This window comes from Phyllobates terribilis, unplaced genomic scaffold (assembly GCF_046119375.1).
Source record: "Phyllobates terribilis strain yellow unplaced genomic scaffold, ASM4611937v1 Scaffold_13__5_contigs__length_258822181, whole genome shotgun sequence".
Taxonomy (NCBI): Eukaryota; Metazoa; Chordata; class Amphibia; order Anura; family Dendrobatidae; genus Phyllobates; species Phyllobates terribilis.
Genome location: NW_027362773.1, coordinates 101,724,348 through 101,750,607, shown reverse-complemented (window position 1 = coordinate 101,750,607; position 26,260 = coordinate 101,724,348). Strand labels below are relative to the sequence as shown.

General features: G+C 48.3%; 1 protein-coding gene across 1 annotated transcript in view; it reads right to left on the bottom strand.

Moving 5' to 3' along the window:
• The window catches only part of SBF2 (SET binding factor 2), a 273,321-nt gene that overhangs the window by 5,594 nt on the left and 241,467 nt on the right, over positions 1-26,260 (bottom strand). Inside the window, exons 29-41 of the mRNA XM_073657906.1 lie at positions 25,421-25,516; positions 18,674-18,742; positions 16,692-16,876; positions 14,296-14,472; positions 13,741-13,842; positions 13,122-13,307; positions 10,611-10,737; positions 9,426-9,553; positions 9,121-9,348; positions 5,322-5,426; positions 3,978-4,156; positions 3,226-3,313; positions 1,443-1,574 (exon numbers count right to left, since the gene is read on the bottom strand). Coding sequence (XP_073514007.1) covers positions 1,443-1,574; positions 3,226-3,313; positions 3,978-4,156; positions 5,322-5,426; positions 9,121-9,348; positions 9,426-9,553; positions 10,611-10,737; positions 13,122-13,307; positions 13,741-13,842; positions 14,296-14,472; positions 16,692-16,876; positions 18,674-18,742; positions 25,421-25,516 — 1,802 coding nt within the window. The remainder of the gene's footprint in view (positions 1-1,442; positions 1,575-3,225; positions 3,314-3,977; positions 4,157-5,321; positions 5,427-9,120; positions 9,349-9,425; positions 9,554-10,610; positions 10,738-13,121; positions 13,308-13,740; positions 13,843-14,295; positions 14,473-16,691; positions 16,877-18,673; positions 18,743-25,420; positions 25,517-26,260) is intronic.

The following is a 26,260-nucleotide window of genomic DNA, read 5'->3' as shown; positions in this document are numbered from 1 at the left end:
GATCAGCAGGAGACTAGAGGTGATCTTGCTGCTCCAGCCAGGGCTTTGCTCCAGCGATCACATGTCATCACTGGACCAGCAGGAAACCAGAGGTGATCTTCCTGCTCCAGCCAGGGCTTTCCTGCAGCGATCACATGTCATCGCTGGATCAGCAGGAGACTAGAGGTGATCTTCCTGCTCCAGCCAGGGCTTTGCAGCAGCGATCACATGTCATCGCTGGATCAGCAGGAGACTAGAGGTGATCTTCCTGCTCCAGCCAGGGCTTTCCTGCAGCGATCACATGTCATCGCTGGATCAGCAGGAGACTAGAGGTGATCTTCCTGCTCCAGCCAGGGCTTTCCTGCAGCGATCACATGTCATCGCTGGATCAGCAGGAGACTTGAGGTGATCTTCCTGCTCCAGCCAGGGCTTTGCTGCAGCGATCACATGTCATCACTGGACCAGCAGGAAACCAGAAGTGATCTTCCTGCTCCAGCCACGGCTTTGCTGCAGCGATCACATGTCATCGCTGGATCAGCAGGAGACTAGAGGTGATCTTCCTGCTCCAGCCAGGGCTTTGCTCCAGCGATCACATGTCATCACTGGACCAGCAGGAAACCAGAGGTGATCTTCCTTCTCCAGCCAGGGCTTTGCTGCAGCGATCACATGTCATCGCTGGATCAGCAGGAGACTAGAGGTGATCTTCCTGCTCCAGCCAGGGCTTTGCTCCAGCGATCACATGTCATCACTGGACCAGCAGGAAACCAGAGGTGATCTTCCTTCTCCAGCCAGGGCTTTGCTGCAGCGATCACATGTCATCGCTGGATCAGCATGAGACTAGAGGTGATCTTCCTGCTCCAGCCAGGGCTTTGCTGCAGCGATCACATGTCATCACTGGATCAGCTGGAGACCAGAGGTGATCTTCCTGCTCCAGCCAGGGCTTTCCTGCAGCGATCACATGTCATCGCTGGATCAGCATGAGACTTGAGGTGATCTTCCTGCTCCAGCCAGGGCTTTGCTGCAGCGATCACATGTCATCACTGGATCAGCTGGAGACCAGAGGTGATCTTCCTGCTCCAGCCAGGGCTTTCCTGCAGCAATCTCATGTCATCGCTGGATCAGCAGGAGACTAGAGGTGATCTTCCTGCTCCAGCCAGGGCTTTGCTGCAGCGATCACATGTCATCACTGGACCAGCAGGAAACCAGAGGTGCATTGGCACAGGAGTGGCAAGAGATTGACATTTTATATCATTCTTAATTGGTTTTCTTGACCAAACAAGTCGAGGCTCGACTTAGTCCTGCCCACACAGCTGAGTGTTTGTTACAATGTATACAACCTAGAAAATCCTCTGTGAGATCTCTTTTGCATCCTGAGTTTTGTACCCCTCAGGAACGCTCATACATGATTGCACAAATAAATGCTAGGAAAAACATGTATTTGTTCTAAGCAAACTTTTACTTACATCGAAAAAAGCCCTGTCGCTCGCGTGCTTTGGCAATCCGATGGTTGGAGCGGCCGGCACCACTGTCTCCACGTCTGCCAGGTCTATGTGTCCCTTACAGCTGGAGTCTTCTCCGGAGTCGTAGTATCGTAGCTGTCAGGAAGGTAAAAGTGCAATCAATATAAGCATCAGATTCATGTCTCCCACAGATCCCAAAGCCTCGGAGACAACATGCAGCAACAGAAGGACCTCGCTCGTCGCTGCCAAGAGTGAATCAGAGATGAGCAGAGACCCTTAAAAGTGCAGGAAACTAGAATGCTGAACTACACACCGCGGCTCTTACTGCACAGATATACTAAAGTGCTAAAAACAAGTTTATGAGATTCCAGGCTCTGAACGATTGTACATTCATTTGCATCCAGACTGATTATCGGAGCACAACTGTAATATCTTACTCTGAAAGCTACACTATAAGGACAAAAGTACCAGGACATCTCCACATCCCACCTCCCGGATCCGTCACTGCACATAACACGTTTCCTCCAGAGTCCAGTGGTGACTGCCTTACACCACTCCATCCGATGCTCTGCATTGTGCTTGGTGATGTACGGCTGCATGCAGCTGCTCGGCCATGAAGCTTCCGGCGGGGGCGCAGTGTTTGTGCTGATGTTATACCAGAGGACGTCTGGACTCTGCAGTTATGGGGTCAGTAGAGCGTTGGTGACTTTTCTGCCCACTGCTCCTCAGCACTCGGCCCCCCGCTCTGTAACGTTACGGGGTCTCCACTTCATGGCTGAGTTGCTGCGGCTCCTTCCACTTCTTAATAATATCACTCACAGGTGATGGGGGAAGATTCAGGAGGGAAGAAATGTCATGGACGGACTTGTTACCTCGGTGGCTCCTATTACAGGACCGCGCTGGTATCAGGGAGCTCTGCACCACCGGCCATTGTGTCACATGGTAGTAAATGCAGGCAGCATGGCGGGGGGCCGGAGGTTATACACCGGGGGGGGGGGGCAAAGGGGCCGAAGGTTATATACACCAGGGGGGCAAAGGGGCCAGAGGTTATATACACCGGGGGGGGCAAAGGGGCCGGAGGTTATATACACCGGGGGGGCAAAGGGGCCGAATGTTATATACACCGGGTGGCAAAGGGGCCGAATGTTATATACACCGGGTGGAAAAAAAGGGGCAGGATGTTGTACACCGGGGGGCAAAGGGGCCGGATGTTGTACACCGGGGGGCAAAGGGGCCGGATGTTCTACACCGGGGGACAAAGGGGCCGGATGTTCTACACCGGGGGACAAAGGGGCCGGATGTTCTACACCGGGGGACAAAGGGGCCGGATGTTATACACCGGGGGGCAAAGGGGCCGGATGTTATACACCGGGGGGCAAAGGGGCCGGATGTTATACACCGGGGGGCAAAGGGGCCAGATGTTATACACCGGGGGGCAAAGGGGCCGGATGTTATACACTAGGGGGCAAAGGGGCCGGATGTTATACACCGGGGGGCAAAGGGGCCAGATGTTATACACCGGGGGGCAAAGGGGCCGGATGTTATACACCGGAGGAAAATAGACTGAAGGAAAAACAGGAATTTGGTGATTAACATATGCGCTCCTCAACGTATTTATTCACAGGGCTCCAGTAATTGGACATATGCCAGGCTGGACGTGTTGGCATACCCTTCTTTCATTGTGTACAACAGCACAGGAGATGATGCATATATTTATATATAAAAAAACAAACATTGTGCTGTATAGTTTTCACCATGGATGATATTTTAATTGTTGTCCTCTTACCTGATGCTTGGTGACATCGAGTACAAACCAGCGAGGCTTCCAACCTTTAAGTAGTGCCCCTCTCTTATACAAGATTCCTTCAAATGACCTGCACAAGGTGAAGAGGCATGGTGACATTAATCTCTCTTGCCTCTTTAATAAGGACCTTACATTTTTTTAATGTAACCCGATTACTTTCTCCAGTTGCTGCGTCTCCATTGATTCCGGAACAGTTTTTCATTTTCTCCTGTGCCTTCTCCGTTCCGTATGTAATGCAAATTTTCCCTTTAGCCAACTGGGCATATAAGGTAGAACTTCTCTGTGGTTGTGGTCATGTTTTGATTGACCATCGTCGGGAGAATACGCAAATACCCACAGAGAAGTCCAGAGTTGGTTGAAGGGAAAATTTGCATTACCTTTGGAATGGAGGGGGCACAGGAGAAAATGAAAAATTCTTCCAGAATCAGTGGAGCATCAACTGGAGGAGATACTCGGGTTACACTACAAAACTGTATATTTTATGGCTTCTTTCGAAGGGTTATTCCCATCATTAAAAGGTACTTAAGGATCAGTGAAGGTCCAACCTGCTGGGACCAGTAGCAGACCCCCACCGATCTGCAAGTTATCACCTATCCTTTGGATACTTTCTAAGATTAGACAGCAGCTGCAGATGAGAACGTGGAGCCGCTCCCAGACCAGGGACCTCTGCAAGCTGAGGACATGACTGGCCTGATAATTCCAACTTTCCGTAGCCCTGGAGTGATTTCCCGCACCTGTTCTCTTCATTCTTGGAGGTAAAATGATTGTATAGTGTTGCTGATCTCCGGTCGACCCCGTTGGAAGGTGAAGATGTGATGTTCTGGTCGTCTCCTAAACCGCTGTCTGGCAGGTGCACCATGGACGTCTTCTGATAAGACTGTAGGTTGGCGGACATCAGGTTGGCCGGGTTCCTCTACATCAAACATAGCATAGCGGGAGAGATGTGAAAAAGGAGCAATGGGCTCACCTATCCAGGTGCATGGCAAAATATTCCAGTAGAAGCAATGGTCCAAACGATAGCCGGCACTCACATCTTCTTAAAAGAATTGCTTTACTGATCCAGTAGTATAAAAGGTACAAAAATGGTTGAACACAACAGCACAAAAATTAAAAAGGCAGAAAAATAAATATCCGCTTCGCTCATAGGCAACATGTTTCAGACCTACATGGCCTGACTGTTAGTGAGGCTGGACAAAGGACCATGTAGGTCTGAAACATGTTGCCTGGGAGCACAGTGGATATTTATTTTCTGCCTTTGTAATTTTTGTGCTGTTGTGTTCAACCATTTTTTGTGCCTTTTATACTACTGGATCAATAAAGCAATTCTTCTAAGAAGCTGTGAGTGCCGGCTATCGTTTAGTTTCTCTCCTGCTAAAGCGACAGTTCAATGTCATCAATACTCTGACTGCCTGTCGGCCTAGAATGGTTTGGCCTACCGTTCAGCCACCGCGCCCATACACAGGAGCGCTAGCTCTTTTTTCTATATACGGTAAATGACACGTTCATGCTAAAAAAATAAAATAATCCAAATAAAACAAAGCCTTGAGCAGTCACGTCAGTGAGAAAACAATGTTTTGGCTGCTGAAAAGCAAAAAGTAAAAAATTGTCCGGTCATTTTGGACATATATATATGCTGTACAGAATTTGTGCTTTAATTTGCACAAATTCGTAAGATACTAATGAGGTTTGTAATGAATTGGATTGACTATTGTTACTACGTTCATCTAATTATGATGGTTTTGCAGAGCCAAGATGTATAAATAACTCATATTTAATGCTTCTTAAGGTTGCGGGGTGGAGAATTGTGTTTCTCCAATGTTTGTATGGTTGTTGTTATTTTTTTTTTATTTTTGCCTTTGTGAAAATCTTTCTTAAAATTAATAAAAAAATTTTTTTTTTTTTTTTTTTTTAATCAAGAGGTTTGTAATGGCTTTTGTATGAAAATTCCTGCTAAAATCCCCTAAAACACATGAAATAATAAAAGGCAAAAAAAATAAAATAGTTATAACTTGCAACGTCTGATAAATGAATGTCTGTGTTTTGACTATTTGTAGCCGGCACAGGACCCTGGTATTTACTTTCTCCTTCTTGGCGTCCTCCTTCAGCTTGACCTTGGCCTTCTCCCACAGAATCTGCCACCGCTCTGAACTCTGGTTTAACATGCTCTCCAGCCTGTCGATCTCCTGCGGGAGGGACACAACGTTCCTCTATCAGCTCATCATATACTGGGGGGAGGAGGGGGGTTACATCTCCTTTATGGATCTCTCGGACTCCAGAACTTTTGGATGACCAGAGCCAAAAGTAACATTCACTTATTTTTTACTTGAACCAAAAGGCAATGAATGGAATCATTTTACGGAGAACAGGGGGCGAGCACGCCGCGTCCTTTCCTCGACCTATTGTTCTGACATCTAGATGGGAACGTAACTTAGACACATTCTTGGGATGTAGGAAAAGGAAGAGATGGACACAAAAAAAGGTTTAGGTTTTCGGTTGTAAAAACTTCTCAAAAAAGGCATGGAAAAATACCGGAGGAGCTGATGGAGCAGCATTTAGTGCACCGTCCTCTGGGAGCGAGGGTGGGAAAGGCGATACTTGTCATGCCGGCCCGCTGGTCAGGGGCCGACTACCACATGCCCCATCCTGGCCCCGCAGTAACGTGACGCATTGGTCCTCACCGCCAAACCCCAGGGAACCTTCTGCTTTACCAATTTGTGGGGGGCGGAAAGAAACAGAAGTGTTTTCCAAGCCGGAAATTCTACACGTGGAAGATCTACTTGAAATGCAGAATGGACGATGGGCCCAAAAATAGTTTTAGGATATGAGCTTGTAGGTGTGAATACTTCTGCAACAGCTGTTCTCTATTGTTCCAACACATGTAAAACAAAAAATCCTGCAATTCTTGCATCACATGCGGTGTTACATAGGACTGCAGGTAACATCTACTACATTATATGTAGTCAGAAAGATATCACAGTGTTATCAGGGGTGTTACAGAGGACTGCAGGTGACATCTACTACATTATATGTAGTCAGAAAGTTATCACGGTGTTATCTGTGGTGTTACATAGGACTGCAGGTAACATCTACTACAATATACAGTACAGACCAAAAGTTTGGACACACCTTCTCATTTAAAGATTTTTCTGTATTTTCATGACTTTGAAAATTGTCCATTCACACTGAAGACATCAAAACTATGAATTAACACATGTGGAATTATATACTTAACAAAAAAGTGTGAAACAACTGAAAATATGTCTTATATTCTAGGTTCTTCAAAGTAGCCACCTTTTGCTTTGATGACTGCTTTGCACACTCTTGGCATTCTCTTGATGAACTTCAAGAGGTAGTCACCGGAAATGGTCTTCACTTCACAGGTGTGCCCTGTCAGGTTTAATAAGTGGGATTTCTTGCCTTATAAATGGGGTTGGGACCATCAGTTGTGTTGTGCAGAAGTCAGGTGGATACACAGCTGATAGTCCTACTGAATAGACTGTTAGAATTTGTATTATGGCAAGAAAAAAGCAGCTAAGTAAAGAAAAACGAGTGGCCATCATTACTAAGAAATGAAGGTCAGTCAGTCCGAAAAATTGGGCAAACTTTGAATGTGTCCCCAAGTGCAGTTGCAAAAACCATCAAGCGCTACAAAGAAACTGGCTCACATGAGGACCGCCCCAGGAAAGGAAGACCAAGAGTCACCTCTGCTTCTGAGGATAAGTTTATCCGAGTCACCAGCCTCAGAAATCGCAGGTTAACAGCAGCTCAGATTAGAGACCAGGTCAATGCCACACAGAGTTCTAGCAGCAGACACATCTCTACAACAACTGTTAAGAGGAGACTTTGTGCAGCAGGCCTTCATGGTAAAATAGCTGCTAGGAAACCACTGCTAAGGACAGGCAACAAGCAAAAGAGACTTGTTTGGGCTAAAGAACAGAAGGAATGGACATTAGACCAGTGGAAATCTGTGCTTTGGTCTCATGAGTCCAAATTTGAGATCTTTGGTTCCAACCACCGTGTCTTTGTGCGACGCAGAAAAGGTGAACGGATGGACTCTACATGCCTGGTTCCCACAGTGAAGCATGTAGGAGGAGGTGTGATGGTGTAGGGGTGCTTTGCTGGTGACACTGTTGGGGATTTATTCAAAATTGAATGCATACTGAACAAGCATGGCTACCACAGCATCTTGCAGCGACATGCTATTCCATCCGGTTTGCGTTTAGTTGGACCATCATTTATTTTTCAACAGGACAATGACCCCAAACACACCTCCAGGCTGTGTAAGGGCTATTTGACCAAGAAGGAGAGTGATGGAGTGCTACGCAGATGACCTGGCCTCCACAGTCACCAGACCTGAACCGCAGAGTGAAGGCAAAAGGGCCAACAAGTGCTAAGCATCTCTGGGAACTCCTTCAAGATTGTTGGAAGACCATTTCCGGTGACTACCTCTTGAAGCTCATCAAGAGAATGCCAAGAGTGTGCAAAGCAGTCATCAAAGCAAAAGGTGGCTACTTTGAAGAACCTAGAATATAAGACATATTTTCAGTTGTTTCACACTTTTTTGTTAAGTATATAATTCCACATGTGTTAATTCATAGTTTTGATGCCTTCAGTGTGAATGTACAATTTTCATGGTCAAGGAAATACAGAAAAATCTTTAAATGAGAAGGTGTGTCCAAACTTTTGGTCTGTACTGTATGTAGTCAGATAGATATCACTGTGTTATCAGGGGTGTTACATAGGACTGCAGGTAACCAACTACATTATATGTAGTCAAAGTTATCACTGTTATCTGTGGTGTTACATAGGACTGCAGTTCACATCTACTACGTTATCTCAACTCAATGACATTACTATTATCAGTGGTGTTACATAGGACTGCAGGTGACATCTACTACACTTACTATACTCAGACATCATTGTGTTATCAGTGGTGTTACATAGGACTGCAGGTGACATCTACTACACTTACTATATTCAGACATCATTGTGTTATCAGTGGTGTTACATAGGACTGCAGGTAACATCATCTACATTATATGTAGTCAGAAAAATATCACTGTGTTATCAGTGGTGTTACATAGCACTGCAGGTAATATCTACTACATTATCTGTACTTAGAGAGACATTACTATGTTACTAGTGGTGTTACATAGGACTGAAGGTGACATCAGCTACATTATCTGTATTCCGAGAGACATCACTGTGTCATCTGTGGTGTTACATAGGACTGCAGGTCACATCTACTACATTAACTATACTTAGAGTCATCATTGTGTTATCAGTGGTGTTACATAGGATTGCAGGGGACATCTACAATATTTGTACTTGGAGTTATTTGCGGTATTACATAGGACTGCAGGTAACAAACTACATTAACTGTAATCAGAATGATCACTGTTATTTGCGGTATTACATAGGGCTGCAGGAGATCTCTACAACATCATTTGCAGTCAGATTTATCACTTTTATTTGTGGTGTTACATAGGACTGCAGGGGACATCTACTACATTATCCAAACCCCGAGACAGCTCTGGTGTTACATAGGACTGCAGTTTGTGAGCAGAGATATCCCACGACACGTTTTATTTTTTTGGGGGTGGATCACTAGTTGTGCGAATTTCTGGACCAAGTTACTGTCTGGAGTTTCCTCCAAGGCAAAGGTGTAAATGCCGGGCCGGGGAGCGGCGGCTCGTGTGACAATAACCCTCAGATTAGGGAACACAAGAAGGAAATTGCTTCCGAATATTTGATTCAGGCTTTGAAGACAATGAAGGAACGTTTCCTGGGACGAAGAGAGGGCAGGGGGTCGCACGCCGCAGGTTCTCAGCTCCGTTCCTAAAAAAGTGGGTAACGGGTGCAGCCACAAGAACTTACCGTCATCAGGTGCGTGATGGCGTCCGGCTGCACTTTGGCCACGTCGTCATAACACGGCCACACCACTTTCCTCTTCCCGTGCTGCGATGTCTCCTCCGCCTGTTCTTCAGACGCGTTTAGCCGAGACGGGACAATCGTCCAATCATAGGAGGGACCAGAGGCCAAGGTCTCTTCGGTGTAATACTCCCACTTCCTTAAGGTGGAGATGTTGGCACTTGGTTTTAGAGGCTAGAAGGGACAAGACAAAGGAGGTTACAGAGGTGGAGGCCCGACGACGTGGCCGCTTCCTTCGTTCTTTCATGTACCTCCATCTCCGTTGGGGAATAGAGATAGTTGAAGAAGACGGGGCTCTTCTTGTGCGTCCGCTCGATGTATTCCCAGACACAGATCCCTCTCCTTGTGTGCTTGTCGCCTTTATCCTCAAATAAGGTGCCTGCAACAAAAAAAGGGACTCGCGGTCAGTGGGAAGAAGACAATTATTTACTGTCCGAGCACAAAAACCAGAAACTCTCTGCAATAAAAAGGATAGAATGAAGTTCTGAAACTTTCTAACAGACGTAAAAAAAAATGGCGTAAACTGCTCCAAATATTTTGTGTACTCACTGTCACTCCACAGTTGTCACCTTAATTATTTGATGCAATTTCAATTACTTGATTATTATTTGATGCAATTATTTGTTGGAAATTCCGCCAACTTTTCAAGGATTTTTAGTAAATTTGGATAAGATCCTGAGACCAATGTGTCAAGTGTTACAAGTCAACGCAAAATTTTTACGCGCACATTCCGACTTTTTTTGCAGGCTCATTTCAATGCTAGAAATGATCGGGAGACTAATGTACCACCTGACGCATATTAACGTAGAATTTTGCAGCATTTGTCTTCATTTACGGCAACAATCTTTCTATACATTAGTCAAAGTTTGCGGTGTAACCCCCCAAAAATATCCCCCACCCCAGATAAGGAGCAGACGTTGGAGGGATTTCACACCTAAAAACCAATATGGGTCCAATTCATCATTTGCGCAAAATAAAAAAAAAAGCTCTCGAATTTTGCATTTTTTCAAAACCTTTTTTCGTGCAAAAAGTTGTGTTCCACTTAAAAGTTTCAAAAGTTTCAGGTGCAAGAAAAACATTAAAAAAAAAGGAAGAAATGCAATAATGAATCGGGCCTTGGTGATTTCATTTCTGGACATATTTTATACAATAAAGCCCCAACTTGTTTCATTAGCGCTCGCCCCCTCCCCCGGCTATTATCCATGTGTCATGATGTGCGGTGTCAGAAGCCACCGGTCTGTGGTGCAGGCGACGGCTGCCTCATCAGTGAGTTATGATGGAGAGGACACAAATCCTGGATTCTGCACATTCCTCCCATAGCTCCTCCGGTCATCGACCTTCACTTCTCTAAACAGGACTTGCAATTATTGAGGTCCTCGGTGGAATGGTGAGAGCAGAGTGGGGGGTGGGGGTGAGAGAGTGCCGCCGTCACATACCGTGCTCCAGCCGCTCGTAGTCCGAGTCCAGCAGGAAAGTCTTGAAGCGATTGGAGACGTGATGAAATGCCAGGAACTTCAGATAGTGACGGTTGAACTCGAACTCTGTGGGATACTGATTGTGAATCTGCAAAAAAGAAAACAGGAGGGTGTCAGGGACAGACGCGACACCGGATCGAGCATGTGGCTACTGAGCCGCCGATGGTCTCGATGACTGTGTAAGCGGAGTGGAGTGATGCTGAAGTGGGTAGAGCTTGATCACCCCTTACACATAGAACATTGGATACATCAGCCGTAAACTTGCTTGCAGAGAACAAACTGACACATGTAAACTTGCTTGCGAGTTTAGCTTATGCTGAGGGGCTAAAAATCCGTGGTAATATAATTCTGCCCAGACAGCTGAGGCTTAGTTATAATGTATAGGTGTAGGTGGTAAAACTAGGAGCGGCCTGCGTTTATGGCCACTTTTTGGAGTGCAAAGCCCGACTATGCTAAAAAATCTGTCTAGCATACAGAGCAATTGCAAAAAGAAAAATTCACGTTATGTTTTTTGCCAAGGTTTCCTATACAGTTAAAGAGTATGCAGACATGTAACGACCAGACATAGGCGAAAATAACACAGTGTTGGCCTCCAACTGATAAATGGAGGCCTATAGAAACATTGGGTGAATGATGGCGCATTGAGACCACTAGGGTACTGTGAAAACGAAATCGCTGCCGAATATCTGGGGGGAGGGGGGGGACAAAAGAATTGGTCGTCCAAAATCAGACATGCTGGATTCTTATCTCCCCTAACAAATAATTGCCCAGGGCTCCCGAACACATTGGCCGAACCCATCGATATTGGCAGGTTGGGCTGACATTAGTCCAATGTGTATGGGGGAGGCTTTTGTTATGTGCTGATGTTTCCCGAGTGCCAGCTTACAAAACCCAGGAACGGCAGAACGATGACATCGCTGGACAATTTTATCCTCCGTCCTTGCAGATGTTATTCTTAGAAGAAAATAAAGTCACACAATGGATGATTTTACATGTTTGTGGACTCAGCTGACACCTGGAAAATTTGGCATAAACATGTTTGCGAATCGTTCTCTCCTGGCAGAGACTGCGTGTTGTTGAATGGCGTGTTGGGCGCGTGCGCTGGGATATGGGCACACATGTGCTGGGGGCAGAGAGCCAGGAGGGGCACACAGTTATGATGATGGATAGTCCTACTTCTTCATCCAATCACAGATCTCCATTCCTGTTTTATGCACCGTACTTTTGCAGCAGCTACTTGGCATTGAGTGCTACCTGACCTTACAATCAGATTGACCAAAATTGCTGCTCCCTCCCTCCCTGGGCTGATAACTGGGAGCAATAGTTTTCATCTTACTGGAGAAGATCTAGGTTCTGATCTCTGTTAGCACGCGGTTGCCGGGATCCTGGAGGTGTTGTGACACCTGCGGATTGTCAGAGATTATAAACAGCGATCTGTTATAGGAGATTACATGCCGACGTTCCTGGCAGGGATATTTATAACTCGGCGTTAGCGTGTGGACAAGTTTTCATAACCCTAGAAATAAAAAGAGGATCTGTCATCAGCCGTCTGCCAGGAGAAGGGGAACGTATGGATGTGCACATAGTAACCAGATGCCAATAATCAGGTCCTCATGTGCCAGGATACGGTGGTCTGCGTGTGAGCAGCAGATTAGGAGTGCAAATTAAAAGAGCGACAAGTCAGTATATGGAGATCGGTGAGAGACGAGATCTATGGTGCGGATTTTACGCGTGGATTTCTAAACTAAAAACCGCTGCATTTCTGCAGCTAAAATCCGCAGCATTTCTGCAGCTAAAATCTGCCGCATTTCTGCAGCTAAAATCTGCCGCATTTCTGCAGCTAAAATCTGCCGCATTTCTGCAGCTAAAATCTGCAGCATTTCTGCAGCTAAAATCCGCAGCATTTTTGCAGCTAAAATCCGTAGCATATGTTCCACAGCCAATCTTGCGTTTTTATGTGCAAATTTTTTTTTTTTTGCATAAAGGCACCAACACAATGCCAGGCCAGCGTAATAACTTGTGAATTTAGGGTCCCTAAATAAACAATCACCAAAAAGGAGCAGAAATGGGTATGCTGCAATTTCAAGAAACGCAACAAAAAAACAAATTTCTGCATGGATACCGTACAAACCAAAAACCACTGTACATGGGTGAGATTATGGGCAGAAAATCAGCACCAAATAGGCAACGTCTGAACCCAACCTATAACTCTGAAAGGGCAGAATTGTAAATGCAGCTTTGGATGTGACTGGAGACATTCTGGACCTGGAAATATGTAAAAGCAAAATTAAAGGGGTTTTCTGGCTTTGCTGCAGATCAGTTCTTATTCAACGCATTGTACGGAGCTGCACAGGTTACTGAACCGGGGGTCAGACCTCCGCCGATCCTCTCCACAAAACTCCTTTAACTCAACACACGGCGCTTTGTCGACAGCCGTCCCTGCAAATAAAAAGTTTCCAAAAATACTCTCACCTGATGGACGCAGTCCAGGAACTGCAGGAAGATGGGCACGAATCCGCTGCCTTGACTGCTGAGCGACAGGTTGGAGCGCTGGCTGAATCTATGGCCGAAAGAAAGCCATTCTTTCTCTATCAACATGCGGAAGCCATCGAGGGTGCGGTAATAGGGGTCTCCGAGGAGCTGCACCAGCGAGATGATCTGCAGGATGAAGCCTACAATGAACAGCAATCCTGGACACAAAACATCCCCCTCGCCACTTCTCAGCTTTATCAGCTCCTTGGAAAGCTGGGTAGTAAGAACAATAGCTCAGCTTCCATAGGGGTCACAACACGGCTTTCCTAGATCCTTGAGTGGTCAATGTGCCACCCGCTTCTGTATTACTGGCATATTCGTATTTAGGTCCCAAAAAGTTCAGTAGGAACCCCGACAGAGACCAGAATGGTTGTCACCCAGCTTTCCCAGAAAACGACGACACATTTTTTTCCTGTTATTTTAGTTATATCTGTAACTTTGGGAAAGCTGAGTGACAACCCAAACGACTGCCATTGCAGAGAACTCCCATAATCCTATTACATATCGAATTAGTGACCCTTCCTCCGATTTGGAGGGGGTGGTAGTCAGATGCCTTTACCTGGGTGGTGATGTCCCATCCGTCCTCCAGACTGACCATCACGGAGGAGCCGCACTCCAGGAGCTCAGAGATGATGACCGACAACTGGATTATTCTGTGTATCTGTGGAATATACACACGACACGTGAGCAAAAGGAGGAGAAATAGTAAAATTCCAATAATCTGCCATCAGATGGGTCCGATGTGTGCTGGATTAGAGGATGGTTGTTATCTATGAAATCTGCTGCTCTCCTAGGACAAGGCGATTACCGATGTAGCACGAGAGAAGTCCTGAGGGTGGAAAGGAGGGTCGGAAATTTACACAATACATGGTAGAGATAGGATAAGATGAAAGAGATGGAGGATGGTACAGAAAGGTGGGCAGTTTAATTAGTCATGCCACCTTGCAGGAGATCAGAAAACAGCATGAACTTCAGAGTCTTTCAGCAGGTCTCCAGAAAAGAGATGTAGGTGTATAGAGCATGGAGGACAGCTGATATACACAGTGTATAAACACAGGTAAAGTCACAGTGCTGTACTCCATCCAGGAGATCTGAACAAAAGCATGAAAATCACCTGCAGGAACCACTCAGAGTCTCCCAGTGACTTGAAAAAAGTGGCGTCGGAGTCTCCGGGCACGCTGCTTGGCACACAGGCTCTCATCAACTTCTTAAAACTTGCTTTTACTTGGCGGTTGTCACCAAACTCGACCGGCACAAATTCACAATTCAGAGCGAAGTCAAACTTAAAGCCCTGATGGAAGAAAGGACAGATGTTCATCATACAGAAGGGGCGGCTTCACGATGCATCACCCCGCAAGACACTGCATCACTCTGCATCATGCTGCGCTACTATGTCATCCTGCAACACTGAACCACCCTGCATCATGCAGCACCATTCTGCAACACTGTGCCACCCTACAACACTACACCACCCTGCAATATTGTGCCACCCTACAACACCCTGCATCATGCAATGCCACCCTACAACACTACAGCGCCCTCCAGCATGCTGCGCCACCCTGCAACACTACACCACCCCACATCATGCAACGCCATCCTGCAACACTACACCGTCCAGCATCATGTAGCGTCATCTTGCAACACCGAGCCACCCTACAGTACACCACCCGCATCATGCAGTGCCGCCCTGCAACACTGTGCTACCCTACAACACCATGCATTTATGCAGCGCCACCCTGCACCACTCCGCATCATGCTGTGCAACATCCTGCATCACCTCACGCCTCCTTGCTACAGTGTGCCACTGTGAAGCATGCCACGACATCCTGCAACACTCACCATAATGCTGTTCCACCCTGCAACCTACTGCGCCAACCTGCATCACCATGCAACACTGTGCTACCCTGCTGTGCCGTGCTACAACACTGCACCCCCTCGCAACATTATGCATTTGCAGATACAATGCTGACACCCATCGAGAATCCGACAATGAACGGTCTCTATTTCATGCACCCTGACAGTCTGCGGCTTCCTCTCTGCAGAGTATCTACGTTCCATCGCCTCTTACACACTGGTCACATCTAAAGCTAAACTTGTATCTCTGCTGCTTAGCACAGAGCAGATGACACTTACACCTGAGCTGCTCTAAGATAGGACGACAGAGCGTTGATTTGAAAGCAGCTTTAGATGTGAACAGAGAAAATTATTTGAAGCACCTAAAAATGACCAAAAGTCAATAAGTAGCCTCCGCCATATCGAGAGCCGCCATCTTTATCATTTTCCATCCATGACTGGTGTGCACACAGTGTGCTGCTTCCTGTCCTATAAATTGTCGCTGCCGCGCTACAGACCCGGTATGTAAAGCAAATCTGTAAGATAAATGACGGCTCTCGTAGCGAACACCGTCTCCATAACAAACATACAGTGCGGGGAGCGCCACTCAGTGATTAAGGTCCCGGAAAGGCGGCGGGGCCAGAGATGCTTCACATAACTGCGCTATGAACCACAGGCGGGAATAACGCACCGGTCGCTGGGACTTATCGCTGCATCGCCGGTCGCCTGGAAATTATATCCTTGTTTATTATAATACAGCGAGATAATGGGATTACTCTCCTGGATCAGACAGGAATCCCTATAGGGTCAACATTTCTCGGTGACCTCAACAAAAATCTCTCTCCTCTTCTCATAGTTTGTTACAATGTATCAGAAGATTGTCTAACTGGCACCAAAATCCTAATCCGGGTCTTTCCAGGATTTTGGCAGCGGTTGCCATTCGCCAATCTTGAAAATGACAAATCTATTACAAAGTATTAAGCGTCACTTTTATAAGTCAGAGGGCGATGTCCACCTCTCGGCTGAGCAGCTACCGGCGGAGGAGACCTTCCCTTCTAGGAAGGGGAAAGAAACATCGGGCTACTCTTGGAGAAAGTTTTGATTTTAGGAATTTCTGCCGCTGATGTTCTTGGACCGAGGCCATAAAATGAAAGTGATAGGAAGGAGAATGTCACACGACGAGGAGCAACGTCCTGCAGACACGGCGGGTTAAGCGTATGGGTCGTGGGATCATCGAGTTGTGTATGTAAGTGGAGGCTGATGGTATGGAGAGCTGGTCGCCTCTGCTATGCGGGGAATGTGCTGATAGGGTCTAGTGCCGGGGCCGCGACACCCTACAGCTCCGCCAGAGAGGACATGGCTCTACGCACAGATGTGCTGGACGATATACATGGCGGGAATACGCTATAAGCCTCTGCTGGGTGACCGCCACTACAGTGCCAAGACGGGGTGCCAGTTAGCTCTCCAAGGGTAACACGTAACACAAATCTGCATTGTTATACAGTTGTAACTTCTCCTGTCCTTAAGTTTCTCCATTATTTACACTGCAGGCAAAATAGACACAATAATGTAAAATGTATAAGACCCAATGTTCACCCCATGCAGATAATGCTGCAGCAGCTGCGGAGTATGAACAGAACCATCAGGTGCCATTATATTAAAGTGATCACTTCTTACCCTCAGCTGAGATTTCTCTCCGAAGATATAAAGGGCAGCCTGGCGCTTTAACAGCTGGTTCTGCAGGGTCGTGTGGTCCGTGTAGGACGGGGTGTGGTCCTTCCCAGCAAGCCGAGCGCCAACATCTACCAGTGGTGTTTGGGTGGTGATAAGGCGGTTGCTGGAGCGCAGACTGGCCCAGACACCTGGACACAAGAGGGAGAATTAGTGAATGGAAATAGCAAGAATCGTTTGTAGACTTGGGCCGGCCAGGTAGGCAGCGGGGAGCAATGCCACCATGGTAGTAATGTCCGGCAGCCGGAAGGGAGAGGTGGCCGCCGGAAGGGAGAGGTGGCCGCCGGAGGGGAGAGGAGGAAGCCGGAGGGGAGAGGAGGAAGCCGGAGGGGAGAGGGGGAAGCCGGAGGGGAGAGGGGGAAGCCGGAGGGGAGAGGGGGAAGCCGGAGGGGAGAGGGGGAAGCCGGAGGGGAGAGGAGGAAGCCGGAGGGGAGAGGAGGAAGCCGGAGGGGAGAGGAGGAAGCCGGAGGGGAGAGGAGGAAGCCGGAGGGGAGAGGAGGAAGCCGGAGGGGAGAGGAGGAAGCCGGAGGGGAGAGGAGGAAGCCGGAGGGGAGAGGGGGCCGCCGGAGGGGAGAGGGGGCCGCCGGAGGGGAGAGGGGGCCGCCGGAGGGGAGAGGAGGCCGCCGGAGGGGAGAGGAGGCCGCCGGAGGGGAGAGGAGGCCGCCGGAGGGGAGAGGGGGCCGCCGGAGGGGAGAGGGGGCCGCCGGAGGGGAGAGGGGGCCGCCGGAGGGGAGAGGGGGCCGCCGGAGGGGAGAGGGGGCCGCCGGAGGGGAGAGGGGGCCGCCGGAGGGGAGAGGGGGCCGCCGGAGGGGAGAGGTGGCAGCCGGAGGGGAGAGGTGGCAGCCGGAGGGCAGAGGTGGCAGCCGGAGGGCAGAGGTGGCAGCCGGAGGGCAGAGGTGGCAGCCGGAGGGCAGAGGTGGCAGCCGGAGGGCAGAGGTGGCAGCCGGAGGGCAGAGGTGGCAGCCGGAGGGCAGAGGTGGCAGCCGGAGGGCAGAGGTGGCAGCCGGAGGGCAGAGGTGGCAGCCGGAGGGCAGAGGTGGCAGCCGGAGGGGAGAGGTGGCAGCCGGAGGGGAGAGGTGGCAGCCGGAGGGGAGAGGTGGCAGCCGGAGGGGAGAGGTGGCAGCCGGAGGGGAGAGGTGGCAGCCGGAGGGGAGAGGTGGCAGCCGGAGGGGAGAGGTGGCAGCAAGAGAACCAGAGCACTGACAACCAATGCAAAGCAAAAGGCCAAGAGCAATGGAGGCAATATATGGTGCAGAGCGACACCGTAAGCACAGACACCGATGCACAGCAAGTCTCTAAATAAATATATTGCATTTTATTTGGGTCCCCTGTGTTTGAGCCAGTGAAAGGCTCTTTGCTTTTGGGTGTAGAGCAATATGGCCGCTTTTCAGGGCAAAATTTGTCAGTTCAGCAGTGAGTGATATTCAGGATTCTGGAGATGTTGTGTGACAACCCCTTTAGTATCTGTGGCCAATGCGGACCACTGGGAATAATGGTAGCCCGGGAATCCCGGCGGCTGGACACCATTAAAGCTTCCACAATGGTAGCCACCCAGATTTCCTGGACCCAAAGTGGCAAAATCCAGAAAATATGAAGCTGGGGACGTATTATTTCATAATCATGGTCAAACTGGGCGACCTGCTATAAGTCCCAACATAACAGGATCCATGAGGGAGTCAATGAAGAAAAAACATGCAACTTGGGCTGGCGAGTGAAAAATGTTGCAAAATTCACTCAGTTTTGTAAACTTGTTAACTACGGACACAGTCGCTAAATCTCCCCTGATCCTGTGCTCGGCTTCCCTCCCGTTATCTATGGCGGTGTCAGGCATTACATTAGGATGATATGAGGGGTGGAGTCCTAAATGTCCACATGGTAATGATGAGGATGATGAAGGGGACCGATGATGACCGCCTGAGGGCAGGTACCTGTATTCTGTATTCTTTCCTTAGCTGTGAGATGTGTCTGTGAGAAGAGCTTATCCCTGTAACCCAGAACTTGTCAGAAGAAAAGGAGGAAAGAAAGTGAGAAAGTTACAGATTAGAGCAGATCACACACAATAACTGGAAGGACAAAGACAACAGCAAGCCAAGGAGCAGCAGACAGCAGAGAAAATCAGCGAAAAACCTCACATATTAAAAAAGGGATAAATTAGTCATTTCATTCCCATTTTTGATTAGTATTTCTATTATTGTTATTACTGGGACAATTGTTACCAACCAAAACAGTAATAACTAACCAAAAAGTTTAATAAACATTAATAACAAGTGCTAAAAACAATCAGTGGTAGTAATAATATTAATACTCTGCAGTTTCCTTTAATAAACTTTTAGAATTGTAAAGCTTTTTTTTTTGTTTCTATTATTTTGTTCATTTGCTTTTTAGCTTTTTTAGTTCTTGGGGAATAGATAATATCGGACACCAACAATGGTGACAATGTCCTTGTGTGTCGGGGGTTGATGTCCACCTTTTTATAGATTCTTAAAGCCAAAATAATCTTTACTATTATGTTAAAGTAGAACCCCAGCATTTAATATGGTCCCGTTTGTTATCCATCATTAAAGTTGGCAAAGTGCGTGCATTATCATACGTCCCCATTGTTGTCGTCGGCCGTTTCCAGCATTATGTGACCGCAGTGGAGACTAGACAGATCACTACAGAGTCTTCTCTTTGACCGGAAGTCATTTTCTCAATGTACATCATCTATGAACGAGGCTGATAGTGTGAGCTGACAAAAAAAGAGCTGCGATCACATGATGCAGGAGAGCAACAGAGCAGCGCTGAAGACGGCAGACGACAACAATGGGGAAGTACATTAATGCACGCACTGTACACACTTTAACGATGTAATAACGTTTATTACTAGTTCTCTTCTATGGGGATCTGATCTTTCCTGCTCTGTGAGATGATGAGGATGATGTAAGTTGGAGATGAGGATGTCATTGGTTGTATGGGATTTATAGGAACAGATTGTTACGTGGATCGTCAGCGCAGGTAAATGAAAAACCAGTGAGTGATACACGGGGGGGGGGGGGAATGACAAGACACAACTATCAAACTTTTTCCTTCCCGGCCGGGTCCACACAATGGAATTAACCAGGCTGCAATGGGCAGAGCATGCTGGGTGTAGTAGTTCCCCATAGAATGAAGAGCAAACAGCATTAATTGCTGAACTGCTGCGGATGCAGACTGGTTAGTGCTCATTCAGTGATTGTTGGGGGATTTTATTTTTTACATATTTTCCACCTAAAATACCCATTTGAACATAAGTTGCTATCAAGGAGTTAAAGGGGATTTCCAAGCTTACAATACTAGTGTCCGATCCTTAGGACAGATTACTAATATCAGATTTGTGGGGGTCCGACATCCGGCACACCCACCAATCAAGGTCTGGTTGGGTGTAAACAGTGAATAGAGCCAAACAGCTCAGCTACACTGTGTAGTGGCCGTTCTCGGGTACTGCAGATCAGTTCCGTACACTGTGTAGTGGCAGTTCTCGGATACTGCAGCTCAGCTCTGTACACTGTGTAGTGGCAGTTCTCGGATACTGCACATCAGTTCCGTACACTCTGTAGTGGCCGTTCTCGGGTACTGCAGCTCAGCTCCGTACACTGTGTAGTGGCAGTTCTCGGATACTGCAGCTCAGCTCTGTACACTGTGTAGCGGCCATTCTCGAATACTGCAGCTCAGCTCTGTACACTGTGTAGTGGCCGTTCTCGGATACTGCAGCTCAGCCCTTGTTCACTGTGTAGCGGCAGTTCTCTGATATTGCAGCTCAGCTCCGTACACTGTGTAGCGGCAGTTCTCTGATATTGCAGCTCAGCTCTGTACACTGTGTAGCGGCAGTTCTCTGAAATTGCAGCTCAGCCCTTGGTCACTGTGTAGTGGCCGTTCTCTGATATTGCAGCTCAGCTCTGTACACTGTGTAGTGGCAGTTCTCTGATATTGCAGCTCAGCTCTGTACACTGTGTAGTGGCAGTTCTCTGATATTGCAGCTCAGCTCTGTACACTGTGTAGTGGCAGTTCTCTGATATTGCAGCTCAGCTCTGTACACTGTGTAGTGGCAGTTCTCTGATATTGCAGCTCAGCTCTGTACACTGTGTAGCGGCAGTTCTCTGATATTGCAGCTCAGCTCTGTACACTGTGTAGCGGCAGTTCTCTGATATTGCAGCTCAGCTCTGTACACTGTGTAGTGGCCGTTCTCGGGTACTGCAGATCAGTTCCGTACACTGTGTAGCGGCAGTTCTCTGATATTGCAGCTCAGCTCTGTACACTGTGTAGCGGCCGTTCTCTGATATTGCAGCTCAGCTCTGTACACTGTGTAGCGGCCGTTCTCTGATATTGCAGCTCAGCTCCGTACACTGTGTAGTGGCCGTTCTCGGATACTGCAGCTCAGCTCTGTACACTGTGTAGCGGCAGTTCTCTGATACTGCAGCTCAGCTCTTGTTCACTGTGTAGCGGCAGTTCTCTGATATTGCAGCTCAGCTCCGTACACTGTGTAGCGGCCTTTCTCGGATACTGCAGCTCAGCTCTGTACACTGTGTAGCAGCAGTTCTCGGGTACTGCAGATCAGTTCCATACACTGTGTAGTGGCCGTTCTCAGGTACTGCAGCTCAGCTCTGTACAATGTGTAGTGGCAGTTTTCTGATATTGCAGCTCAGCTCTGTACACTGTAGCGGCCGTTCTCGGGTACTACAGCTCAGCTCCGTACACTGTGTAGTGGCCGTTCTCGGGTACTGCAGCTCAGCTCTGTACACTGTGTAGCGGCAGTTCTCTGATATTGCAGCTCAGCTCCGTACACTGTGTAGCGGCCGTTCTCTGATATTGCAGCTCAGCTCTGTACACTGTGTAGCAGCCGTTCTCTGATATTGCAGCTCAGCTCCGTACACAGTGTAGTGGCCGTTCTCGGATACTGCAGCTCAGCTCTGTACACTGTGTAGCGGCAGTTCTCTGATATTGCAGCTCAGCTCTGTACACTGTGTAGTGGCCGTTCTCGGGTACTGCAGATCAGTTCCGTACACTGTGTAGCGGCAGTTCTCTGATATTGCAGCTCAGCTCTGTACACTGTGTAGCGGCCGTTCTCTGAAATTGCAGCTCAGCCCTTGGTCACTGTGTAGTGGCCGTTCTCTGATATTGCAGCTCAGCTCTGTACACTGTGTAGTGGCAGTTCTCTGATATTGCAGCTCAGCTCTGTACACTGTGTAGTGGCAGTTCTCTGATATTGCAGCTCAGCTCTGTACACTGTGTAGTGGCAGTTCTCTGATATTGCAGCTCAGCTCTGTACACTGTGTAGTGGCAGTTCTCTGATATTGCAGCTCAGCTCTGTACACTGTGTAGTGGCAGTTCTCTGATATTGCAGCTCAGCTCTGTACACTGTGTAGCGGCAGTTCTCTGATATTGCAGCTCAGCTCTGTACACTATGTAGCGGCAGTTCTCTGATATTGCAGCTCAGCTCTGTACACTGTGTAGTGGCCGTTCTCGGGTACTGCAGATCAGTTCCGTACACTGTGTAGCGGCAGTTCTCTGATATTGCAGCTCAGCTCTGTACACTGTGTAGCGGCCGTTCTCTGATATTGCAGCTCAGCTCTGTACACTGTGTAGCGGCCGTTCTCTGATATTGCAGCTCAGCTCCGTACACTGTGTAGTGGCCGTTCTCGGATACTGCAGCTCAGCTCTGTACACTGTGTAGCGGCAGTTCTCTGATACTGCAGCTCAGCTCTTGTTCACTGTGTAGCGGCAGTTCTCTGATATTGCAGCTCAGCTCCGTACACTGTGTAGCGGCCTTTCTCGGATACTGCAGCTCAGCTCTGTACACTGTGTAGCAGCAGTTCTCGGGTACTGCAGATCAGTTCCATACACTGTGTAGTGGCCGTTCTCGGGTACTGCAGCTCAGCTCTGTACAATGTGTAGTGGCAGTTTTCTGATATTGCAGCTCAGCTCTGTACACTGTAGCGGCCGTTCTCGGGTACTACAGCTCAGCTCCGTACACTGTGTAGTGGCCGTTCTCGGGTACTGCAGCTCAGCTCTGTACACTGTGTAGCGGCAGTTCTCTGATATTGCAGCTCAGCTCCGTACACTGTGTAGCGGCCGTTCTCTGATATTGCAGCTCAGCTCTGTACACTGTGTAGCAGCCGTTCTCTGATATTGCAGCTCAGCTCCGTACACAGTGTAGTGGCCGTTCTCGGATACTGCAGCTCAGCTCTGTACACTGTGTAGCGGCAGTTCTCTGATATTGCAGCTCAGCTCTGTACACTGTGTAGTGGCCGTTCTCGGGTACTGCAGATCAGTTCCGTACACTGTGTAGCGGCAGTTCTCTGATATTGCAGCTCAGCTCTGTACACTGTGTAGCGGCCGTTCTCTGATATTGCAGCTCAGCTCTGTACACTGTGTAGCGGCCGTTCTCTGATATTGCAGCTCAGCTCCGTACACTGTGTAGTGGCCGTTCTCGGATACTGCAGCTCAGCTCTGTACACTGTGTAGCGGCAGTTCTCTGATACTGCAGCTCAGCTCTTGTTCACTGTGTAGCGGCAGTTCTCTGATATTGCAGCTCAGCTCCGTACACTGTGTAGCGGCCTTTCTCGGATACTGCAGCTCAGCTCTGTACACTGTGTAGCGGCAGTTCTCGGGTACTGCAGATCAGTTCCATACACTGTGTAGTGGCCGTTCTCGGGTACTGCAGCTCAGCTCTGTACAATGTGTAGTGGCAGTTTTCTGATATTGCAGCTCAGCTCTGTACACTGTAGTGGCCGTTCTCGGGTACTACAGCTCAGCTCCGTACACTGTGTAGTGGCCGTTCTCGGGTACTGCAGCTCAGCTCTGTACACTGTGTAGCGGCAGTTCTCTGATATTGCAGCTCAGCTCCGTACACTGTGTAGCGGCCGTTCTCTGATATTGCAGCTCAGCTCTGTACACTGTGTAGCGGCCGTTCTCTGATATTGCAGCTCAGCTCCGTACACTGTGTATTGGCCGTTCTCGGATACTGCAGCTCAGCTCCGTACACTGTGTAGCGGCAGTTCTCTGATACTGCAGCTCAGCTCTTGTTCACTGTGTAGCGGCAGTTCTCTGATACTGCAGCTCAGCTCTTGTTCACTGTGTAGCGGCCTTTCTCGGATACTGCAGCTCAGCTCTGTACACTGTGTAGCGGCAGTTCTCGGGTACTGCAGATCAGTTCCATACACTGTGTAGTGGCCGTTCTCGGGTACTGCAGCTCAGCTCTGTACAATGTGTAGTGGCAGTTTTCTGATATTGCAGCTCAGCTCTGTACACTGTAGCGGCCGTTCTCGGGTACTGCAGCTCAGCTCCGTACACTGTGTAGTGGCCGTTCTCGGGTACTGCAGCTCAGCTCTGTACAATGTGTAGTGGCTGTTCTCGGGTACTGCAGATCAGTTCCATACACTGTGTAGTGGCTGTTCTTGGGTACTGCAGATCAGCTCTGTACACTGTGTAGTGGCCGTTCTCTGATATTGCAGCTCAGCGCCGTTACACTGTGTAGTGGCAGTCCTCTGATACTGCAGCTCAGCTCCGTACACTGTGTAGCGGAAGTTCTTGGATACTGCAGCTCAGCTCCGTACACTGTGTAGCGGCCGTTCTCTGATACTGCAGCTCAGCTCTGTACATTGTGTAGCGGCCGTTCTCGGATACTGCAGCTCAGCTCTGTACACTGTGTAGTGGCCGTTCTCGAATACGGTAGCTCAGCTCCGTACACTATGTAGTGGCTGTTCTCGGGTACTGCAGCTCTGTATACTGTGTAGTGGCTCTTCTTGTGTATTGCAGCTCAGCTCCGTACACTGTGTAGTGGGCGTTTTCGGATACTGTAGCTCAGTTCCGTTCACTGTGTAGTGGGCGTTCTCGGATACTGTAGCTCAGTTCCATTCACTGTGTAGTGGGCGTTTTCGGATACTGTAGCTCAGTTCCGTTCACTGTGTAGTGGCTGTTCTCGGATACTGTATCTCAGCTCCATACACTGTGTTGTGGCCAATCTCAGGTACTGCAGCTCCGCTCCCATACACTTCAATAGGAACTGTTCTGCAGGACTTGGGAACAGCAACTACGCAATGAATAGGAGTAAAGCAGGAGTACCAGAGAACGGTGACTACACAGTGTACAGTGCTGAGCTGCAGTACCAGAGAACGGTCACTACAGAGTATACGGAGCTGAGTTGCAGTACTCGAGGACAGTCACTGCACAGTGTACAGAGCTGAGCTACAGTATCTGAGAACAACCACTACAGTGTACAGAGCAGAGATGCAGTAACCGAGAACGGCCACTACAGAGTATACGGAGCTGAGTTGTTTGGCTCCATTCACTGTTTACATCTTGCCGCTGCAGGAGCTGAAAATGCCGATCTATGGGGGTGCCGGATCCCCCACAGATCAGATATTGACAAAACATCAATATAAAAAGCAAGGAAATCCCTTTAAATATTAGATTTGAATGTTTTTCTTTTTTAAATGTGTGTTCCTCGGAAAGCTGGGTGGCAAACAATGGGGACCACTTGAGCACCTATATTAGGTGTCACTAAACTTTCCTTTTTGGAGCTGTAATGCCACCGGCAGTCGGGGAACTTTGCATTATTAAAGGGGCGTCCATAGATCATCCGCTGCAGCAATGGACGTCCTGCTGGATGGGATTCTCATGAAAAGGATTTGTAGCCATGGTGGCTCTCACTTACTAACCTCCTCGGGAAAAGCTATTGGACGGACTGCCATCCAAGTGTCCTGGCACAAAATGCTTAACCCCGCCGCTCATTCGGGAGCTCTTTCTCGCGCTGCCTGAAGTCAGTCAAACACATGGACAAAAAATTAATAAAATGGAAAAAAGAAACAAAAACAGGTTAAATACAAGACAGAACATGGGATGAGAATGTTACAATCGGGACACGTGACAGTCCACTCCACCCTCCCCCATCGCTGGTGGGTTTCCTCCATGGGAATCGTTAGATGAGACAATTAATGGATTATGGCTCTAGATGTTAGGGAAAGCCAAGCATGCATGATTTCTGCAGGGCTCCGGTTTCCCAGCGAAGACGACGAATCGCGGAAGGAAGAGCTAAGCTGATTAAAGTTTTAAGTCGGCAACTTTTCCAGTCACGAGTCTCCACTACCACGCACCCGCATTACCTTCCAGTGAACCGGACCCCCCCATCACATGATCCCTGCAGACTGGTAGAGACCATACCCAGAGATATAAGGGTCCCAACCGCACCCAGATACTAATACCCCACCATACACTGGAGAAATCTCTATCAGAGAATTATTCACTAATAATGGCCTATAAGACGGGGGAGCAGCAGGTTACACATTAAATCCCAAAGTAGGAAAGATCCCACCACCATCAACCTCTAAATATTTAGGTAATTGTAGTCCTGTGCAGTTATAGGAGTCACTAAGCTTCAAGGAAAAAGCCACTGCCAGATATGAACATTGTTTCTCTATCGCTTCATTGGGGGACACCGGAAACCATGGGTGTATGCTGGTGCCGCTCGGAGGCTGACACTAGGCAAAAAAAGTTAGCTC